This window comes from Rosa rugosa, chromosome 2, assembly GCF_958449725.1.
Source record: "Rosa rugosa chromosome 2, drRosRugo1.1, whole genome shotgun sequence".
NCBI classification, from domain to species: Eukaryota; Viridiplantae; Streptophyta; class Magnoliopsida; order Rosales; family Rosaceae; genus Rosa; species Rosa rugosa.
In genome coordinates, this window is record NC_084821.1 from 21,665,304 (window position 1) to 21,684,843 (window position 19,540).

Below are 19,540 nucleotides of genomic sequence, written 5' to 3' on the forward strand. Positions count from 1 at the left end.
GCATGGAATTCCAGTCAAGTCCCATCTTCTGCAGCTGCATGTCCTATGCCTCATGTTCACAACATTCTTGGTTCCTTCTATATTTTCAACCTCAGCTTCATCACCACCATTGAAAGTGGGAAAACAATATGTTGCAGCCTTGATCTTATTCTTCTCCAACACTTTCCTTGGCTTGGGGTAGATGTTTCCTTGGAAAGCTTCCATTTTCTGCTTTCTCATTTGAATCTTCTTCATAATCTTGACCCTTATCTCTTCAAACATGGTCACAGGTGGCTTCTTCCTAGCTTCCACAAGCCAACCATTGAAACTCTCACATAAGTTATTGTCCATAATGTCATAGTTGACACTTGTGTTCAAGAAAGCTCTGCACCAATGTTTTGGAGGCCTCTCCTCATCTGCAAAACAAAACAGAAATTAAAACCATTGAAACTAATTGAAAAGTGCAAATAATTGAAGTAGGAGTACCTGTCATCCAATCATAAGCATCCTTATCAAGGGATTTCATTTCCTCCATGTCATTCTGATAGTAAGACAGAGCAGTAGACTTGGCACACTTCCACATTTGATCCTTCATTACTTTTTCAGGAAATAGCTTTGTGAAATTAGTCCACATATGCCTTACACAAAACCTTATATGTGCACTTGGTACAATCTCTTCAAATGCAGGTTTTAGTCCTTTTTGTTTGTCACTAATGAACACCCATCCTGCTCCATCTTCCTTTATGTCCAGGTCCTTGCACAAAAGCTCCAGAAACCATGTCCATGAGTCCTTGCTCTCCATTTCCACCATTGCATATGCCACAACCCAACTTGTGTTGTTGGCATCCATACGCTAAACTTGATTGCCCTACACCACTTGAATCCTGCCCTAAACCTGATTGTTCAACAGCACTTGAACCTTGCCCTATTGGCCCTCCACTTGACTGCCCTACACCACTTGAAACCTGCCCTAAACTTGAGTGACCTACACCACTTTGTTTCTGCTTTGGACTTGAAGAATACTCTAACAACTTATGTTTTCCTTTGTCATTTGGACCAATGCCACAAGCAGTGCTTGCTTGAGTAGGAACACAGTCCTCAACCTCCCTAATTATTACACCCTTGCTCCTACCAGGTCTTGGCTCATCAGGAAGTTCTGTAATTACACAAGTTGGCTTTTTTCTGGGCTCCTGCGGCAGCTCTTCTATCCCGACACCACTGCTTCCACCTTGATTGAAAAAAAAAAGTCTTCATACATGAAGACATCTTCATCTTCGATCATCCCCAAATGCTTCATGCAGCTCCATGTGATCCAAGTAGAGAATAATTAGCCTCCAATGTGGCACTGCTGTACACATTGTAACTACATCTAGATCAGTTTCCAGCTTCATGAACTCATCATCTTCATTGCCTACCTTATACCAATAGTCAATCCTTTGAGCAGCATAAGCTGGATTAATCCCCGTCACCATATTATCCACCTCTACAAGAGACATCCGATCTTTGTCGACATTGTCATAGTAATCTACCTTCCAGCCAACATATTTTTCTCCCCTTTTGCAGCCTCCATGCCAAACCTTCACTGTGAAATAGTCTGGATGTGCTGCAAAAGTCAATTCCAAAAGTGAGTTAATAACCCTAACAGTAAATAACCTTTAGCCATACAAGTTCCTAAGTTCAAAATCCACTATTCAAACATACTTTTGCAGCAAAAACATAAAACATATAGCCATAAAACATAAAGAATGTCCTCATAAAGTCTACATAACCAATTGGCTTGCCTCCATAAAGAGGTACAAGCCAAAACAGAAAGGGCAAAAAAAAATCAATGGGTCCCCAACACACATATATTCACAACTGCACTCACACATAGGAGACCCATCATCCATCATTATTTACTCTTTGCATTACTCTTTACTAGGACCACTCACACCATTACGACCCAAATCTGAATATTAAAACCTCAATCTCAGATTATACAAGGATATACAACAACAACTTGGTCAACCTAAGCCCTAAAACCTAATATTAAAACCCCCAATTTCAACAACCCAGCACGAAATACCACTACAAAGCCCCAATTTTTTTTTTTGGAAACCCTATAAATCAATTCCATCAACCCATATCATCAAAATCACAAACCAATCACTCGAAAATGATAATTTAGAGCAGAAAACTCATAACTTTAAAACCCCAACTTTTTTGAACAAACCCTAGAAACCTAAACCCTAACTCAATCGGATAACAAATGCGGCAAATCAGGCGCATTCGATACTCACCATAATCAGGGATGTCATCCTTCTCGCCTCCTACAACTCGAGGAACCTAGACGTCACCGTTGTTCACCACCATGGCGCCACCTTTAGATGTCGGCCTCTATTTCAAATCGGGCTGCGATTCTTCTTCCCTATTGCACCCAAATTTCAATTTCTAGCTTCAGGTTTTTGAATTTCGACAGGAACGCAATTAGATTTCTGGGTTTGTGGATTACGAGGTTGGGAGCAACGAACGAGAATTTGAATTTTACGGTTTGTTTGAGGATTAGGGGTCTGGGGTCTGGCTAAACACCCGTAATAAAGGCCATGGACATTATGGACATTTTTCTATTAGGAAGGCTTACGTGGCGCTGAGTTGGCCAACATTTTACTACCACATAAGCCTACAAACGGACCAATTCGACGGACTGTACCGATTAGAGTAAAATTGTGACGTTAGGGACTTTTTAGATTAATTGAAAATGTCAGGAACTGAAACGATGACAGCGTGATAGTACCAGGGACTAAACAAAATTTAATCCTAATAAATACATATACTAATAAAAAGTCACGATTTTCACACTACCTACCGTCTGTTTTGCGCTCTTCTAGTGAGTTTCATTGATTTAGTTTACTATCTTTTTTTATCATTTTCATTTCTTAATTTACCCTTGACCTTTAACTTAATAATATTTTGTTAAAATTCTCACAGTTCAAGCAATTCCTCTTTGAATGAAGAAAGACATCTTTAGTATGCATCACTTCTGGTATATCTTAGTGGAGAAGGAGAGACCCATATGTCTCTCTTCTCTCATTTGACTGATTTGAGTCATTTCTTGTTCTTTTCTTCTTGATCTATTTTGTCAACTAATCATAACTCATTCATTGCATTTTAGTTGGCAATCACTAATCAGTATCCTTGTAATATGCTAAGCAAGTGCTTTGGTAGAATAATTGATCATCGATCTCCTTCCCACTTTGAGTATATTGTTGACACTGATCAATAGGGTTGGTACATTAAACGCTTGCTTTCACACATGTAAATTCATGTTCAGTGGCCGGCTACGTAAATTTATGTTCAACATGTAATGAATTTTATCGGTGTTTTAAAATGCTAAAGAGATTCATTAACATCATGAGCAGTTCTAACAAGATACCATCTTTAAAATATAATTCTAATATGGTTGGTACTCCCTTAAAATGTTACAAAATCACTTGGATCACTAAAAAGCAAAGCTTCCCTTGTAAGAGTAATGCTAGGTGAACTACCTAAAGCCCACATTAAGTGGCAGCTTATGTGGCATAGCCAAGTCATCGAAGCATAATTTTTTTTTTCTCAATTACCGAAATTCCTTTTTCTTTTTTCACTTTTTTAAATTTATCTTTTAAACTTTTTTTTTTGTTTTTGTTCTTTCTGATCTAATCATCTATGACAAATTCATCAGCTGTTGTTCTCTTCATTCCTTCTCTCACCTCTCACCTCCTCTTTAATTAATCAACGCCTTCTCAATCCGATTTCGATTTTCTCATAATCAAATGTTCCATTTCCAAGGCTTTAAGAAAACCCATGTATTTTTGCCCCTGGTGTCTTGGACAGGCTTCAAGAAAGCTTAAATGCATTGCAGTATATTCTGCTAACTACACCCAATTAAGAACATAGTTGGAACAAATAAAAAAAATTAGGATTAAATTCTGTTTACTACCCTGTACTTTTAAGGGTTCGTCAGTTCAGTCCCTGCACTTTTAATTTAATCAGAAAAATCCTCGCACTCTCCAATTTCATCAAATCGATCCATTCCGTCACTATTCTGTCAATTTTCTCTGTTAAGGTGCTGACGTGACACTTTTTCACATGGAAATTCCCAAAATACCCATACAAGTATAAACACAAACTCTCCTTCTTCTTAATCCTTCCCTTGTTCAATTCTCAACCAACTTCCCAAGATCGATCCCCACTACTAGCTCACTTGGAAGGTCATACTAAAATCAAATGCATACCAAAACACATCAAAGACTCCAAATATGAACTCATCCAAGCAAGAGTACTGAAATCAAGAGCAACTCACAAAGACAAAACCCCCAACAATCAATGAGAGGACTTTGTGCTTTCAACACCATCAACCTAAACCAGAAACTCAGAAAACAAGCCCAAACTGAACCATTCAGTAAGCAAAACACAAAACAAGAAATTTGGCTCATCATTTTGTTTAGTATAAACACATACTCACACACAAACGTGGCCAGCCCCAGTTGATCATACCCCAGCAACCATCCTCATCCTCCTTAGCCAGATGCCCCACCTCTCCGACCCCAAGTCATTGCCGCCATGACCCGCACCGTCTCCGACATCGCCCAGACCCACTCCGTCCTCAACGCCCTCGGCGACCGTCCCGACCACAACCTCCTCCCGCAACCACACCCTCAACGGCGATCCAAACTCTCCTTCATCACCCCCTCCGAAATCGCCGCCGAATTCTCCCACCACGACCCCAACTTCGCTCGGATCAACAACTGCAGCTTCAGGTCCTGCCTCGACTCCATCATCCAGCCTCCTAGAGTCCAAGTAGCAGCTTTTGCAGGGGGCGCACTGGAGCCAAACGACGTCGGAGCCGGTGTCGAGGACCATGTAGAGGTATTTAGGGGGAGTGCCGATGCAGATGCGGTTGAGGGAGAGGTGAGGGAGGTGAAGCGGAGGGCGGCACGGTGGAGGCAGAGGTGGAAGAGCTGGGAGATGGTTTGGTTGGAGGAGAGGGCATCGAGGTGGTGGAGTTGGAGGGAGATGGAATTTGGGTCGGGTTCGGAGGTGGCGGAGAAGGATTCGGGTTGGGGGAGAGTAGGGGTAGAGGGGAAAGGGGAGAAGATGAGGGTCTGGTGGTCAAGGGCGATGGAGAAGGAGAGGAGAAGAGTGAAGGTGATGGAAAAGAAGAGATGGGTTTTCTTTTTCTCCTCCATTTTTTTGGGTGGGGAGAAGAGAGAGAGAGAGGGAAAGAGGGTTTGGGGAAGAAGAAGTGGGAGAGAGAGTGAAGCAGGCTTCTGCAGGAAGAGGCTTTGAGTAGGGGTATTTTGGGAATTTCCCTGTGAAAATGTGCCACGTCAGCACCTTAACAGAGAAAATTAACGGAATAGTGACGGAATGGATCGATTTGATGAAATTGGAGAGTGCGAGGACTTTTCTGATTAAATTAAAAGTGCAGGGACTAAATTGACGAACCCTTGAAAGTACAGGGTAGTAAACAGAATTTAATCCAAAAATTAAAATGAGTTTCTTTGTGCCTAGGAAAGAGGAAGAAAGCTTTGAATTCAGTAGTAAGCAGCTATTATCCACTATCAGTTATTACGGTTTTATTACATATGATTTTCAATTTGTTGATATTTTTGGATGAATTGGGGATTAGGTTGAAAAAGTTTATGAAAGTGTCAAGGTTACAATTACTAAGGAAGACGACGAGGACTGGTTGCTTCCTCCGCCCAAAGTTACTAAGAAATTGAGTGACGATTCCATCTTGTAGCAATGGTTATGCCCGTTCAAGACACCAGGGGCAGAAACACATGGGCTTTCTTGAAGCCTTGGAAATAGAACATTTGGTTGCGAGGAAATCGAAATCGGATTGAGAGGGCGCTGATCAATTGAAGGGGAGGTGAGAGGAGAGCTGACAGGAGGAAGGAAGAGAACAACGTCTGATTAATTTGTCGCAGATGATTAGATCAGAAAGAACAAAAAAAAAAAAAAAAAAAGGATTTAAAAGATAAATTTAAGAAAGTGAAAAAAGAAAAAAGGAATTTTGGTAATTGAGAAAAAAAAAAATTATGCTTCGATGACGTGGCTATGCTACATAAGCTGCCACCTAAGGGAGACTCTAGGTGGTTTCCTAAAAGGTGGTTCACCTAGCGTTACTTCCCTTGTAATGTTTAATGAAACGCCAGTTAAAAAGATATTAGAGCCGTACGTGTGCTTCTCTCGTTTATATCCTCGTGAGAGGATGTTGCTCTGCTATAGTTGCACAGAAGTCTAGGGTTTTCCCCTCCGCTTTTTGAGATGACTGCTGACCCTATTTTGAACGTCAACTGTAATATTTGGATGGTGGAATGGCACAATTGGGTTTGGTTCACTAAAACATGTTACCGTACATTGGAGTTTCTGGCTTTTATCACCTTTCAGTGAAGAGTATCCATAAGAGATCCTTTGTTTACCTAGATTGGCAAGGAGAGTACAAAGTCTAGGCACTAGCTCAGAGAGGACGAACAAGGAGAGGAATATGGCCTGCGTTTGTTGAACTATCAGACTGGACTAGAGCTCCACGGCTCCACCTGCCATGTGATCATCTTCGTAATTGTAACAGCCACCTTTTTGGGTCAAGTTGTTCGATTAAATGCGACTTGAACTTTATATTTAAGTCCAATGAGGTACATTTTCTGTTTTCATTACAGCAGATAAAGTCAGATTAATTTGATCTACTGAGTTGGATTGCTGCAAACTTATCGGTTTAAGAAGCTAGATGGGGATGGCAGAGCAAGACCTATCGACATGTACGTAGTTTGTGTTAAAATGTTGCAATTGTGCATAGAAAGGTTCTGGTTTTCCTCAGGTTCCAGTCGGCCAAATAAAAAAAAAAAAAAAAAAAATTGGGAGCATGACAGGGTAAACATCAAAAGGTAAAGATTGGTGTCCCCCTGGGAAGTGAAGCGATCAAACTTGCATAACTTATAGACGTGCTTATATGAATAAGCAAGGGAATAGGTATATGAACCATCACACATCACACTGTTTCTCTTTTTTTTTTCTTTTGTTTTTTTCATGGTACCCTTTCATTCATTTTAAGGAGGAAATTTTATTACCTATTTCTCTCCACATAACTAACATATGTCTGATTTGATCTAAAAGGTTAAAGAATCATAAATAATAACAAGTTGAGAGTGTTCCCAAAGACTGAAAGATTAGAGTACAAAATGTCTCATTTGGAGCGGTTTGTGTCCCGGTCCCATTGGACCCAAGTAAAACAATCAAGACAGGAGGACCGTCCTATATTGCTTTTTGAATTATGAGCTACAATTATTGTGAGCTGAGCTTCTTCCATAATGAGTATAAGAACCACCTGCAACTTTAAAGCAAGTGTAGTATGTTCGATATTGTGGGTGCTCTGTAGACTTGGTCTCCATCTAATTAACAAACATGAGAATGAGGAATATATACTTATATTTTGGACCGTACTTTCTCGATGAGCTCTTTTCTGAGGATTTTTCCTGATGCCGACTTGGGGACAGTGTTTATGAATGTCACTCGTCGCAGTCTTTTGAAAGATGCAACCTAGAAGAAAATGGATCATAATGCAAGAAGACAATTATAGCATCAAGGAAACCAATTTAGATTGTTAGCTGTTGATTCTTCCTTGAAGTTGCCTCCTTACCTGACTCGCTATAAAACTCTTGATATCTTCTTCGGTCAGTGAACTGTTTGGCGAGCGCACAACATATGCAACAGGGACCTCACCAGCTTCAGCATCAGGAAATCTGTATGGTGCAAATAATCCAATTATTCAAGTCCTGTGATTAGTACAGGTTATGAATTTTGTGTATATAACTTACGGGATGACAACGGCGTCTAATATTTCAGGGTGAGAAACTAACAGGCCTTCAAGTTCAGCTGGTGCTACCTAGCAGAGGACCACAAAAACAAAGAAAACATGATTGAATAGTATAGTGGATGTACAGAGCATGCATAAAACAAGAACAACAAATAAAAGGCAACAGTCAAATTAAAGGAATTGTCCGATGTCTACGGTGTGAGTGAGGAAAACAACGTGACAAAGTCACAAAGTCTATTTCAAATTAAGAACACGGTAATCATATGATTAACCAAATGACAGGAGATATTGCAACAGTGACAATTTATTTTAAATTGAGACCATGGTAATCATATGGTTAGCCAAATGACAGGGGATAATGCTACTACATAGAAAACAAAATCAACCCACGCTGCTTTCATTATCATTATCATTATTATTATTATTATTTATTTATTATTATTATTTTTTTTTTTTCATACAGAAACTCATACCCAATAGAACTAGTTAAAACCAAAATCGCCACTAGACATTTCATGTATTGATTCCTTTACATCAAAAACAGAAGTTACCTGAAAACCTTTATACTTAATGAGTTCTTTAATTCGGTCAACCACAAAAAGTTGGCCACTTTCATCAAAGTATCCAAGATCTCCCGTATGTACCCAACCATTTTTATCTAAAGTTAGATGGGTGGCCTGTGGGTTGTTAAAATAACCTGAAAATGAGTAATGTAATCATGATGTTATCATATGCAGGAATATAGAGTAAATGTTATCATATAAAAGCTTTAAATATAACTCAATGAAAAGTTCTACCAATTAACTTCCATACAAAGTTTAAGCCAAACAGACCTGATGGACAAATCTAAAGCAAAGGTTTCCAACCTGATTAGATTGAATAATTTTATTGAACGAAGGCATCCATAACTGAGAATTCTCATTGGAAAAAGAGAGTACTTTTGTCTGTTAAACTACTACCTCACTTGAAGTGTGCATCATATTGACCTGTCTCCAGGTTACTGCTTAAAGTGTTCTTAATCCATGCTCAAAATTGGTAAGTGGAAGGGCAATTAGATTCCCATGCCATATAAAGTCTTCCATGCCTATGTTATTGTAGTAAAATGCATATTATTCATTTAGAGGCAGACCAATTTAAATTTCTCCGAAAACATTCCACATAAAATCTTCGGAAACAGTGAACATTGTGAGGAGGGAGTGCGATCCACATGGTAATGAACAAAGAAATATTCTCCTTGGGGATGAACACAGCATCACTACAAGAGCTCTGCCTCTTCTATAAGTAATACAAAAATGAGTTGAAAATTATCATTTGGAATCTTAGATGATACATGACAATGTTCCAGCAATTTGCAAATTTCAACTATACCCTTTGAAATAGGTTGCAGTCAGTAGTGATACTTGAACATACTCATAGTTTGACACAATGCAGCTTCTGCCAAAATTGACAATCAGATTTCACAAAATAACCCAACCTACTGAGTTTTCTACATTCTGCCCATAGGTGTTGAATACACACATCCCAAGCGGAAAAACATTCCTTTTTCATAAATATCTGCAGACTGTTAGACATGAAACCTATAAAATATCAATAAAACATGCTACTGCAGAAATTGTCATCAAACGCGGTCCAAGGTAGCTCATGTTTCATTGTTATCGTTCCACAAGCAAACTAGCTGCCAGAAAAAGAAAAAAATGTGTTCTCTAATCGATTATGGACTGCAATGCAAATGGAATTAGTAGTTCAAATGCAGGACAATCATGAGCAAGCTGACTTCTCCCAAGTGCAGAATAATTGTTCTTTCTTTTCTCTAAGCTTAACAACAAGCAAATTGAAATCGCACTTACCCATCATCATATTAGGCCCCCTAACCCATATCTCCCCCAACTGCTTTGGCGGGAGAGGTTTCAGTGTATCTACACTGACTATCTGAGATTCAACTCCAGAAACAAGAGTGCCAGCTGAACCACTATGTCGAGGTCCTACTAGTGAATTCTCAACTGAAACAATTCCACAGGTTTCTGTCATACCATAACCCTGCAAAACAAGCAAACATCTAACCAATGAAGAAGTTTTAAACTCCAAGCTACTAAACTGAGGTAACCTTAAACATGCAAGACAAACCGACTTCCAGAACCTCTTCACACCCCTAGCGTTTGCAACACTAGATTATGGCTACTCCTTCCACTACCCAATTTCAACACTTCACATCAACTGAACATTTTCAATTAAAAATCTTATTCAAGAAAAACTAATCCAAAGCCACAAGTGTCAATCACACTATAAATTAGGATAAGCTTGATTAAGTACCTGAGCAACTACACCTTGAGGAATAATTTTTGCACACTCCTCCATCAACTCTTTCCCCAGAGGAGCTGCACCAGACCCAATATGCTTCAAAGATGAAAGACTGTACTTCTTAACCACACTGTCCTTTGACAGAGCAAGTATAATAGGAGGCACAACCCACAAATGGGTGACCTTGAACTTCTCAACAGTCATCAAAATCTTCTCCAGATTGAATCTGGACATCGAAATCACAGCGTTTCCCTTTCGCAGCTGCGCGTAAGTGATGACGGCCAATCCAAACACATGGAACATTGGCAACACACAAAGAAACACATGGTGCATCTCTCCAGCCACTTCTTGATCTTGTGTGATCATCAGAGAGGAAGCAATGAAATTCCCATGAGTCAGAATCACACCTTTGCTGAGGCCTGTTGTACCCGAAGAGTACAACAGCGCAGCAGTATCAGTCTGCTTAACATTTACACTAGGGAAATCCGAGACAGGCCCAGATAACTGAACCAAATCATGAAAACCCACAATTCTTGAGCTGGATTCAATTTGGGAAGATGAACCTTTGGGTCCTAGAATCACTGCTGGAAGATTTAAACCCTTCACCTTTTCCCACAATTCAGGCACAGTTATAACCAGTTTTGGATTGGAATCCTTGACTTGCTTGGAAAGCTCTGAAACAGTGTAGAGAGGATTTGAAGTGGTTGCAATGGCACCAATTGCAATAATTCCAAGGAAACAAATAGGAAACTGGATTGAATTGGGAGCGAAAATCAGAACCACGTCGTTTTTCTTAATACCCAGATGGATTAAGCCGTGTGCAACCTTGATGACCACTGACTTGAGCTGGGAGAAGGACAGGGTTTCAGAGGACTCGGCATCAATGAGGGCAGGTTTGTGTGGATAAGAAGAAGAGTTTTTGAAGAGGAAAGAGACCATGGTGAGATTTGGGTCTCTGGGTAGTACCAGAGGTGGCCTGAGTGACCTGAAAACTCCATCACGGCCATACCCAGATTTCTCCATTGCAAATTAAGCCAGAAAAGAGTGATGGGTAATTGGGTGGTTGTTTTTGATAGAAACTAGAAAGATGACGACTTTATCCAGATTTTTGGGCAAATGGGTTTGTGGGACTACAAGTAAAATGGGTGATGCACACAAAACCAAAGCTGGGACAGGAGAAGACTGGAAGTCGTTGCCAAAACTACGGTTGAATTGACAGTTTTGGTAAAGGATAGAAATTTCTCTCCTCTGAAAGAGACAAAACCGTATTGGAATTGTCAACCAGTTACGTGCAGGGTGACGAATTAAAGAGATGATCTCAATGCCTAAAATGTGGTTTTTAAGAATTATAAGTGCCGGCCTTTTTCCTGTAGGAGATTTATTGTCTTGACTCTTGACATGTCTGATGGTTTTTTTTTTTCTCTCTCTCTTCTCTTGTCACATCAACATATTGTATTAGATAATCATCACTTGTACATCAAAGACTCGGTACATGAGATGCTCACTTCAGCAATCACTAAAGGGAAAATTTCAAGAACAGTACATGAAGTATTGGTCATTCTAACATTTCATGAATCAAGTTTTATTAAAATCAAAACGGTACATCAAGTTCAAATTTCTACCCAATTTAAGTACATGCCGTTAGTGGTTCCGTTTCGATGTCTGCCATTGTCAAATAATTGAAGGGTAAAATAGGATTTTTACAGTTTCCTCTCTCTCTCTCACCCTCTCAGACATTCTCTGACTCTAGCTCCTCTCCTCTCTCTCTCTCTCTCCCTCCCCCCTCCTCTCTATCTAAAGACTCCGATGCTCAGTCTCTCACACTCTCCTAGTCTTTTCGACACTCGACGACACCGGTACGGCGGGCCAGCAGCACCTCCTAGTCTCCTCCAATCCGGATCCGATCTGGCCCTGGCCTCGAATCCATTCCGGCACCACCAAGAATATAAAGCCTCACAACCCTTCCCCTCAATCTCAAGCTCCTCTTATTCGAGGTCCAAACCACTTTTAACAAATACACACAGTTCTCCAACTCTCTGTCTGTGATAGTCGAGCTATATACTTGAATAAGGTATGCAAAAGCTTCTGGATTTGATTGTTTGGGATTGCAGTTTCCGATTCTGATTCAGTTTCCGATTCTGGTCACCTAAGGTGATCGGACTGGTGGCGATTAAACAGTCTTGGCTGCGTGGGTTAACAAGGACAAAGCAAGGCTGGTCATATTGCTCTTGATCTGCTTCCTCTCCCCTGCTATTGCTATTGCTCTTGGCTTTGGGTTATCTGATCCTGAATGACAAGAGATGCATTAAATCTTAAGGCAGGAGTTAAATTCTTCACCACAACACTGTTCCATTATTCTATCAACATTGTTCCAATTTGAACCACCCATACCACGAATACAATCCTGCAATTCTTCCTTTGGAAACTCCACAGTCATCGATTGCACACTTGGTAATACCCTCTTATCATCCTTTCCCTTTCACAGCCTTTTCGAGTTTATTTCTTCGAAACCTTCATCCCCTGCTTGTTCGATTTCAGAGTAGCACCTCTTCTTGCTCTTCAATTTCAATTTCAATTTCAATTTCAAATCATGTTTCTGATCATCATGAAGTGGGTCTGGGTTTACAACAAAACCAGAATCAGGGGAAACAGAACAAGAATAAGAAGCAGTACCTGTAGTGGCAGAGACGCAACGTTTAAATTTGATGATGATCCTCTGCTTCTGATTCTGCTTTTGCATCCCTCTAGATCCAGATCTCTTCTTTTTGGGAAAACCAAGTGAGAAGGCTGCTTCTGGTTTGTTCTTATTCATCATCAACTCCTTCAAAACCATCTGGGTCAGAAGCACTTGTTGCTCAGATGGGTCGCTGGCCATGGCTTTCACATCCTCAACCATTTTCAAGAAAGACCCACAAAGCCTGGTCTCATTTTATTTTATTTTTTTTATCAGTCCTTGAAGAGACGGATTTGCCCTTACAAATTTGACCAAAATCACATTGACTAACGGAACCCGTAACGGCATGTACCCAAATTGGGTAGAATTTTGAACTTGATGTACCGTTTTGATTTTAACAAAACTTGATTCATGAAAGGTTAGAACGGCCAATACTTCATGTACTCTTCTTGAAATTTTCCCATCACTAAAACTAATCTTCCTGGCCTGTGGGTTGTGTTGAAATACCCTAGAAAGAAGTTAATCAGCCAGGGCCGGTCCTGAGGTTTTAATGGCCTGAGACAAAAAATTAAAATGTGGCCTCTACACAGACATCCATGTACATACACATATTTGCACCAAATAATAGTACAAAATAATCTATTTTGAATAAAAATATATATAGAATTCATAAGTGATTGCCAAAAAAAAAAAAAAAGTGAAAGAGGAAGCAAGGTTCGAATTTGCACCAAATAATAATACAAAATAATCTGTTTTGAATAAAAATAGATATAGAATTCATAAGTGATTGCCAAAAAAAAAAAAAAAAAGGAAGTGAAAGAGGAAGGAAGGTTCGAACTTGGCCCAACAAAAATTGAATTAAAAAAAAAGAGAAAGGAAAGTAGCAGAGTTCGAACCTTGGTTAGGGAGGAAGTGGATTAACAGTGCTTCCACTAAAGCAACACGCTTGTGCGTGCATTTAGAAGCAAAAACGAAATATATACCTATATAACATATATACAGAACTAAATTTTCAGAGGCCCCCGGTAACCGATGGCCTGAGACAGCTGCCTCAGGCGGCAGCCCTCAGGGCCGGCCCTGTTATCAGCTAGTCTGGTCATGGTTTTATCATAATCTCATATGAATTCATTCAAAGAATCCCCTAAATAATTTAAAGTTATTTGAAGAAAGAAAATTTTTACAGCACATTTAAGTATTAGTGCATCATTAGTAGACCGGTTTTCTATAACAGTAGACAAGACCGTCACTTGTCTATCATAACATGGAGTCAGTTTCCTAATGTATGAAGTCGGCCTACTTAGTGCATCAATACATTAAAGTGTCATAGACGAATCCATTGAAAAAAAGATAATGATGAAATTTTATGCACAAAAAGACTTGCAAAAAAATGGATTTAGAATCACACATACCTTTACCCGGATCTCTCCTTGTTGCTAGGGAGGGAGAGGTCAGATTGTGTTTACACTGATTATCTGAGATTCAATGCCTACAATAAGACGGCTAGCTGAATTAGTATTTTGAGGCCCTTCTAGCCTTTTCTCCATTGAAACAACTCCACATGCTTCTACCAAACCATATATGATATACCATAATCCAATATTAAGATGTTAGACTCATATACCATACCATTATATAATTGATGATTAATCCAAGGGTGCGGCTATTGCCACCCTACTATTTTCTTAGTTCACCCCACAAACATTTGAATTATTAAAAGACTATATTACCCAAGTGCAAAATAACTAATAAGTACACTAATTTTCTAAAATTCAAATATGTAAGAAAAAATAAATATATAAGTAATTAATTAAATACAAAGACTACTTAATTTCTCATTGGATAACATTAATCTTTATCTTCTCCACCCAAATTTGAATTTATTACTATTTTTTTTGTCTTTTTGTTGCCTCCTCATCGTTAATTCGTTATTCAATTCACAAAACCATTACCTTTAACTTCATCAAAATCTTTGTAATATTCTTTGTGAACACCGAAAGTAAAAATTTAAAACACGAAGAAAAAAAAATCAATCTCTTTTTCATTGATCATAGTTGTAAATTTACTAATCTTTTTACATAGATTGAAATAGAGAACATTGAAATTGAAAGAAAAAAATGAAAAAAAAAATGGGAGTAAATCAGATTATGATTTTATTAGGAAACTTTAATACATTTTAATTTTTTTTAATGAGTATAAATTAAATGAGAGATTTTTGCTAAAAATATTTATTTTTTAATTGGATATGTCATATAAGGATATTTTTGGAAAGAGAAATTGGTTAAATAAGTAAATTTAATAATTAAAATTAAAATGTAGGGTGTAATGAGCAAGTAGGGTGAACAAAGAAAATGGTAGGTGGCAATAGTGGCACCCAAAACTGTATGGTGTTCGTTTACTTCTACAAAAATCTGATCTATTTTTTCAGCCATGATTTTGCGATTATTATGGGAATGAGTTTGATAAATTTTTTTTTTTTTTTAAAGGAGTTTGATATTTTTTTAGTTGTTTGTAATTAGTGAAATGAGCTTTTCATGGGTTCTTTGGGTCTATTCGGTTTATCTCTCATGCGATCCTAGGTTATATATATATATCAAGGTTCTAAAAAACGCTAGGCGCTAGTCGGGCGGAAGCTCGGGGACTAGCGCCTAGGGGCCTAGGCGGGGACTAGGCAGTTTTTTTATATTTTTATTTCTATAACATATAATTATATAAATAAAAATATAAAAAGTATTATAATGTTTGAAAATAGTAAAAATATGGATAAAATGTTCCATGAGATATTCAACAACTCAATAAGACAACAACCATTTGTCCATTTGCTACCAAAAGTCCAAAACTGGCAGCAGCATACCAATAGTCCAATACATTTGCATATTACTAAAACTGGCACATAATAATAGATTACAGAAACATATCTTGACCTTTTAACTGCTTGACATGGTCTTTCTACTCCGGTGGATCAGTGGATGTACCTGTGAGAAGTTGTGCCTTCTCAATTAGGCCAAATGAAGAAAACAAAGAATCAACATACAAAATTTCATCGTCCAACAGCCACAACTTTAGTAATAGTAACATATATATAAATACCATCCTAGCAAGTTTCACCATACAAAACCATATACACCAGCAGCATCTAGTAGTACTATATTTCTAACCCTTAGAAAGTAGAAACCATCCACCATGGCTATGACGATGAGACTGATTCAATAATTGGTGATCATATCAATAACTACACACAGAGAGAGATGAGATAGTAATAACAAATTAACAAATAACAACTATGAAGTATGAACAAAACTGGAAAAACTTAAATCGAACCCAGAAATGGAAGACTGGAAGTATCGAATGAAGTCACTAAACCCAGCCTTACCCAAAAATCCAAATCCGAAATCGAACCCTCAAGTCTGTAAGTAAAGTGAGTAACCAAGCAACTTACCCAGAAATCTGAAATTGAACCCAGCCTTCAAGTAAGCCTTCAAGAACCCAGAACTCTGCTTGAGCCTTGACTCTTGAGGACACTGCAAATTGAAAACCCAGTAACGCAGTCGCAGTAAGAGACCGATCAATTGAAGTTCATAAAGAGTGAAAAACACAAACCCATAAACCCAGACTTACCAGTTACCACCGTCAGTCCGTCACCGTCGAAGAGAGAAAAGGCCGTGCTGAAGAGAGAGAGAGAGAGGACCTAGAGGAGAGACGGAGAGAGGCTGTGTGGCGAGTGTTTAGGTCTTGGGTTTGGTTTTGTCGAAGATTTACACACAAAAAAAAAAAAAAAAAATATATATATATATATATACACACATCACTGAAGCACCTAATCGCTGACCGCCCAGCACCGCCTAGGCGGCCGCCTAGGCCTATTTTTAGAACCATGATATATATATATATATATATATATATATATATATATATATATATATATATATATATATATAAAAGGCTGGTGCGACTGCCCTCAAGTTTTGATTAATGAAATTGTCGAATACAAGGAGGGGCATTGAAGCTAAATCCCTTATTACAATAAGCATCTGGAAAACGTTCTGAAATGGAGGACAACATTGTTTTTCTTAATACCAAGACGGATCGAGTAAGCGCTTACTCCTCTTGGTATTAAGAAAAACGACGTTATCCTCCTTTTAGGGTTTAGGGATCTGAAAAATGAGTTGATCAAATAGAGGGGGTTTAAAAGACTTGAAAATACCATCTGAGCTATAACCATAATTCTCCATTGCAAGTTATGTAAGACAAGGATGCTTATACAAGTATAAAGAGACTGGAACTTTACTTAACTAACTTGTGTGTGTATTGTATGATGAAGAATTTATAGAGACTTTTACTAAAACTTGAAGGTATTGGATAAGGGTAGAATGTTCTAATGTCTGGTTAAGCAGTCAAAATTGTGGGCATATATTAATGTTGTTGCCTAAATGGGTTAAAACAATTAAAACCAACTTGCATTGGTATCATCTACAATTACCTAACAACTTTTTTGCTTTTCATTTCTTTCTTTTTCTCATTAAATCATGGGCAGTTTTATATGTTATATATGTTCTCTCACTGTTTTTGGGTTGAACAATTAAGAGCAATTCAGTTTTTAGCTAGCTTTCAACATCATGCATTATTCAGCACCATCTTTGTGGTCCATTCGGAGAGAGCTTTTACATTGAATCTCGGTTTTTTTTTTTATAAAAAAAATGAGGATTTTAGGCTGTCACTCCCGATTTTCAAGCACAAATAAATAAACAACAATACATCGGGCGTGATGGTTCAGACATCAATACTAAATACTTGTAAAAATTTTCTTTAAAAACAAGTACTCGATGACATCCAGAATCCACAATGTCAATACAGACTTGCCACAAGTCCAACGGGCCTCAGTCTTAACTTCATTATAAAGTTAAAAACACATGCTCTCCACATAACCTCTACCACCAGATTCACTCGTTTGGTCCGTCCAACAATCTGCAGATAAAATGATGCACTCGCATTTAGAGTAATTCTCATGACTTTCATCACTGTACCCAACACAACAACAACTCTGCAAACTACAGCACTACACACAAACTACACATGAGTTCATAATCCTATCCTCAAAATAGTATCTGCCTCACTACACCGATAATGCAACACTAGAATTTCAAGAATTGAAAATGACACCTTCATTTCAACTCAACCATTCCAACATCACAAGGAAATCTTTTCACAAACCAAAACTATACAAAGTCTCTACTACAATAATAACACATGCATGCATCACCACTCAACAAATTTTCTACCGTCTCATAACCAAAATCAAAGTAAGGTTCAGCCTCTCTAACCTACACACAAGTCACCACAAGCATTGCATAACCGCAATAAAAATTTCAGAAATCTTCACCATAACTAAAATCAGAGGCATCACTAAACACATAATTTTCAACAACATACCATGATGCTAAGTCACATACAAAGATCTAGCTAGAGACAGCAAAGCCACTCCAAACACATAACAAATGTGCAGAAATAAAACGCTCCACCCCGACAAGGTAACTAATAACTGTACTTTCCAACCAAAACATATGTCAATCCAACACACAAGAAGCACAATCACCATTGTTCGAATACTTGTACCAACATTAAATACAAGCATAGGTCAAACATCCTAACCCCAACAACCAAAACAACAACTACTACTACAAAAGAGGATACAGTTTTCATGAAACAATCCTCGACGACTTAACCAGAGTTCAATCCAGATGTTCTCATTCCTCAAAAGACTACAACTCAAAGAAGTTACACAAAGCTCTACCACAATACCTATAGGGCAAACCTAAAATTCTAATTAAAGACTTAAGTCCTGACCAACACCTAAAACTACGACATTACCCAATAATTATACCAGTACCGAAGAGTATCAGATGGGGAACAGTTGCAGACGGGCCATCACTCGAGTAGTACTGATTATCATCAAGTATGTGACTTTATGCTCTGATACCAAACTGTCACATCCCGATTTCAAAGTATTTAGTGTTGATAGGAGCATTTTAATGCGACGTTTTAACTATTAGTTCCCTATATTTTCTGCGTTATTTCCTTAATAAAACTCTGTTTAGGAAAGTTTCCATTCTTCGAGTGGGAAAGTTCCTTATTGTAGAAAGGTTCCATTTTTGTAGTTTTTATTTTCCATTTCTAGCAAGTTTCCATTTTAGTGAGGAAAGTTTCCATTTCTTGTTTTCAGAAAGTTTCTACTTGTATTAATAGTTCCTATTTTCAGGTTCTTGAAAATAAATGAGCTGAAATAAGCTCATAAATGGAAAGAAGGAGATGGCGTGAAAAATTAAAGAGGAAATCAAGCAGGAGGGAATCAAGGAAGAGTTTTTTAAAAAGGAAAATATATTTTCCTTGGGGATTAAATTTGCCGTGTAATACTTAAGGAGAAAAACAAGGTGACAACATGGGAATTAAAGATGATTGATTGAGGATTTCAAGGAGAGATTTTCTTGGTCTCCACCTTTTTCTCTTTCCTTTTATTTCTCCCTTGAATCTGTCTTGGCGTCATCTCCTTGATTATTTCTGATTTTCACGTTGGCAATCACACCAAATTATTCCTCCAACAATATTTCCTTCCATAAAAGTCTCCCAAGAAAATCTCTCCTTGAAATCCTCAATCAATCATCTTTAATTCCCATGTTGTCACCTTGTTTTTCTCCTTAAGTATTACACGGCAAATTTAATCCCCAAGGAAAATATATTTTCCTTTTTAAAAAACTCTT

The 19,540-nt window shown here is 38.2% G+C and overlaps 1 protein-coding gene across 1 annotated transcript; it reads right to left on the reverse strand.

The window, feature by feature from the left end:
* Positions 1–7,100: 7,100 nt before the first annotated feature.
* LOC133731571 (probable CoA ligase CCL7) lies at positions 7,101–11,254 on the reverse strand. The gene is made up of 6 exons (XM_062158943.1): positions 10,127–11,254; positions 9,664–9,853; positions 8,368–8,513; positions 7,818–7,885; positions 7,640–7,742; positions 7,101–7,539 (listed from the first exon to the last, which is right to left on the reverse strand). The coding sequence occupies exons 1-6, from the start codon at positions 11,135–11,137 to the stop codon at positions 7,426–7,428; spliced, it is 1,632 nt and encodes a 543-aa protein (XP_062014927.1). The 5' UTR covers positions 11,138–11,254; the 3' UTR covers positions 7,101–7,425.
* Between the last annotated feature and the right edge of the window lie 8,286 nt (positions 11,255–19,540).

Excerpts from the sequence above, each read along its gene's own strand:
- LOC133731571 (XM_062158943.1), bottom strand. The coding sequence starts at position 11,137 with ATGGAGAAATCTGGGTATGGCCGTGATGGAGTTTTCAGGTCACTCAGG. Across the intron at positions 9,854-10,126 it reads CTCAAGGTGTAGTTGCTCAG|GGTTATGGTATGACAGAAAC; the intron begins GTACTTAATCAA and ends CTTGTTTTGCAG. Across the intron at positions 7,886-8,367 it reads TTAAGTATAAAGGTTTTCAG|GTAGCACCAGCTGAACTTGA; the intron begins GTAACTTCTGTT and ends GTCCTCTGCTAG.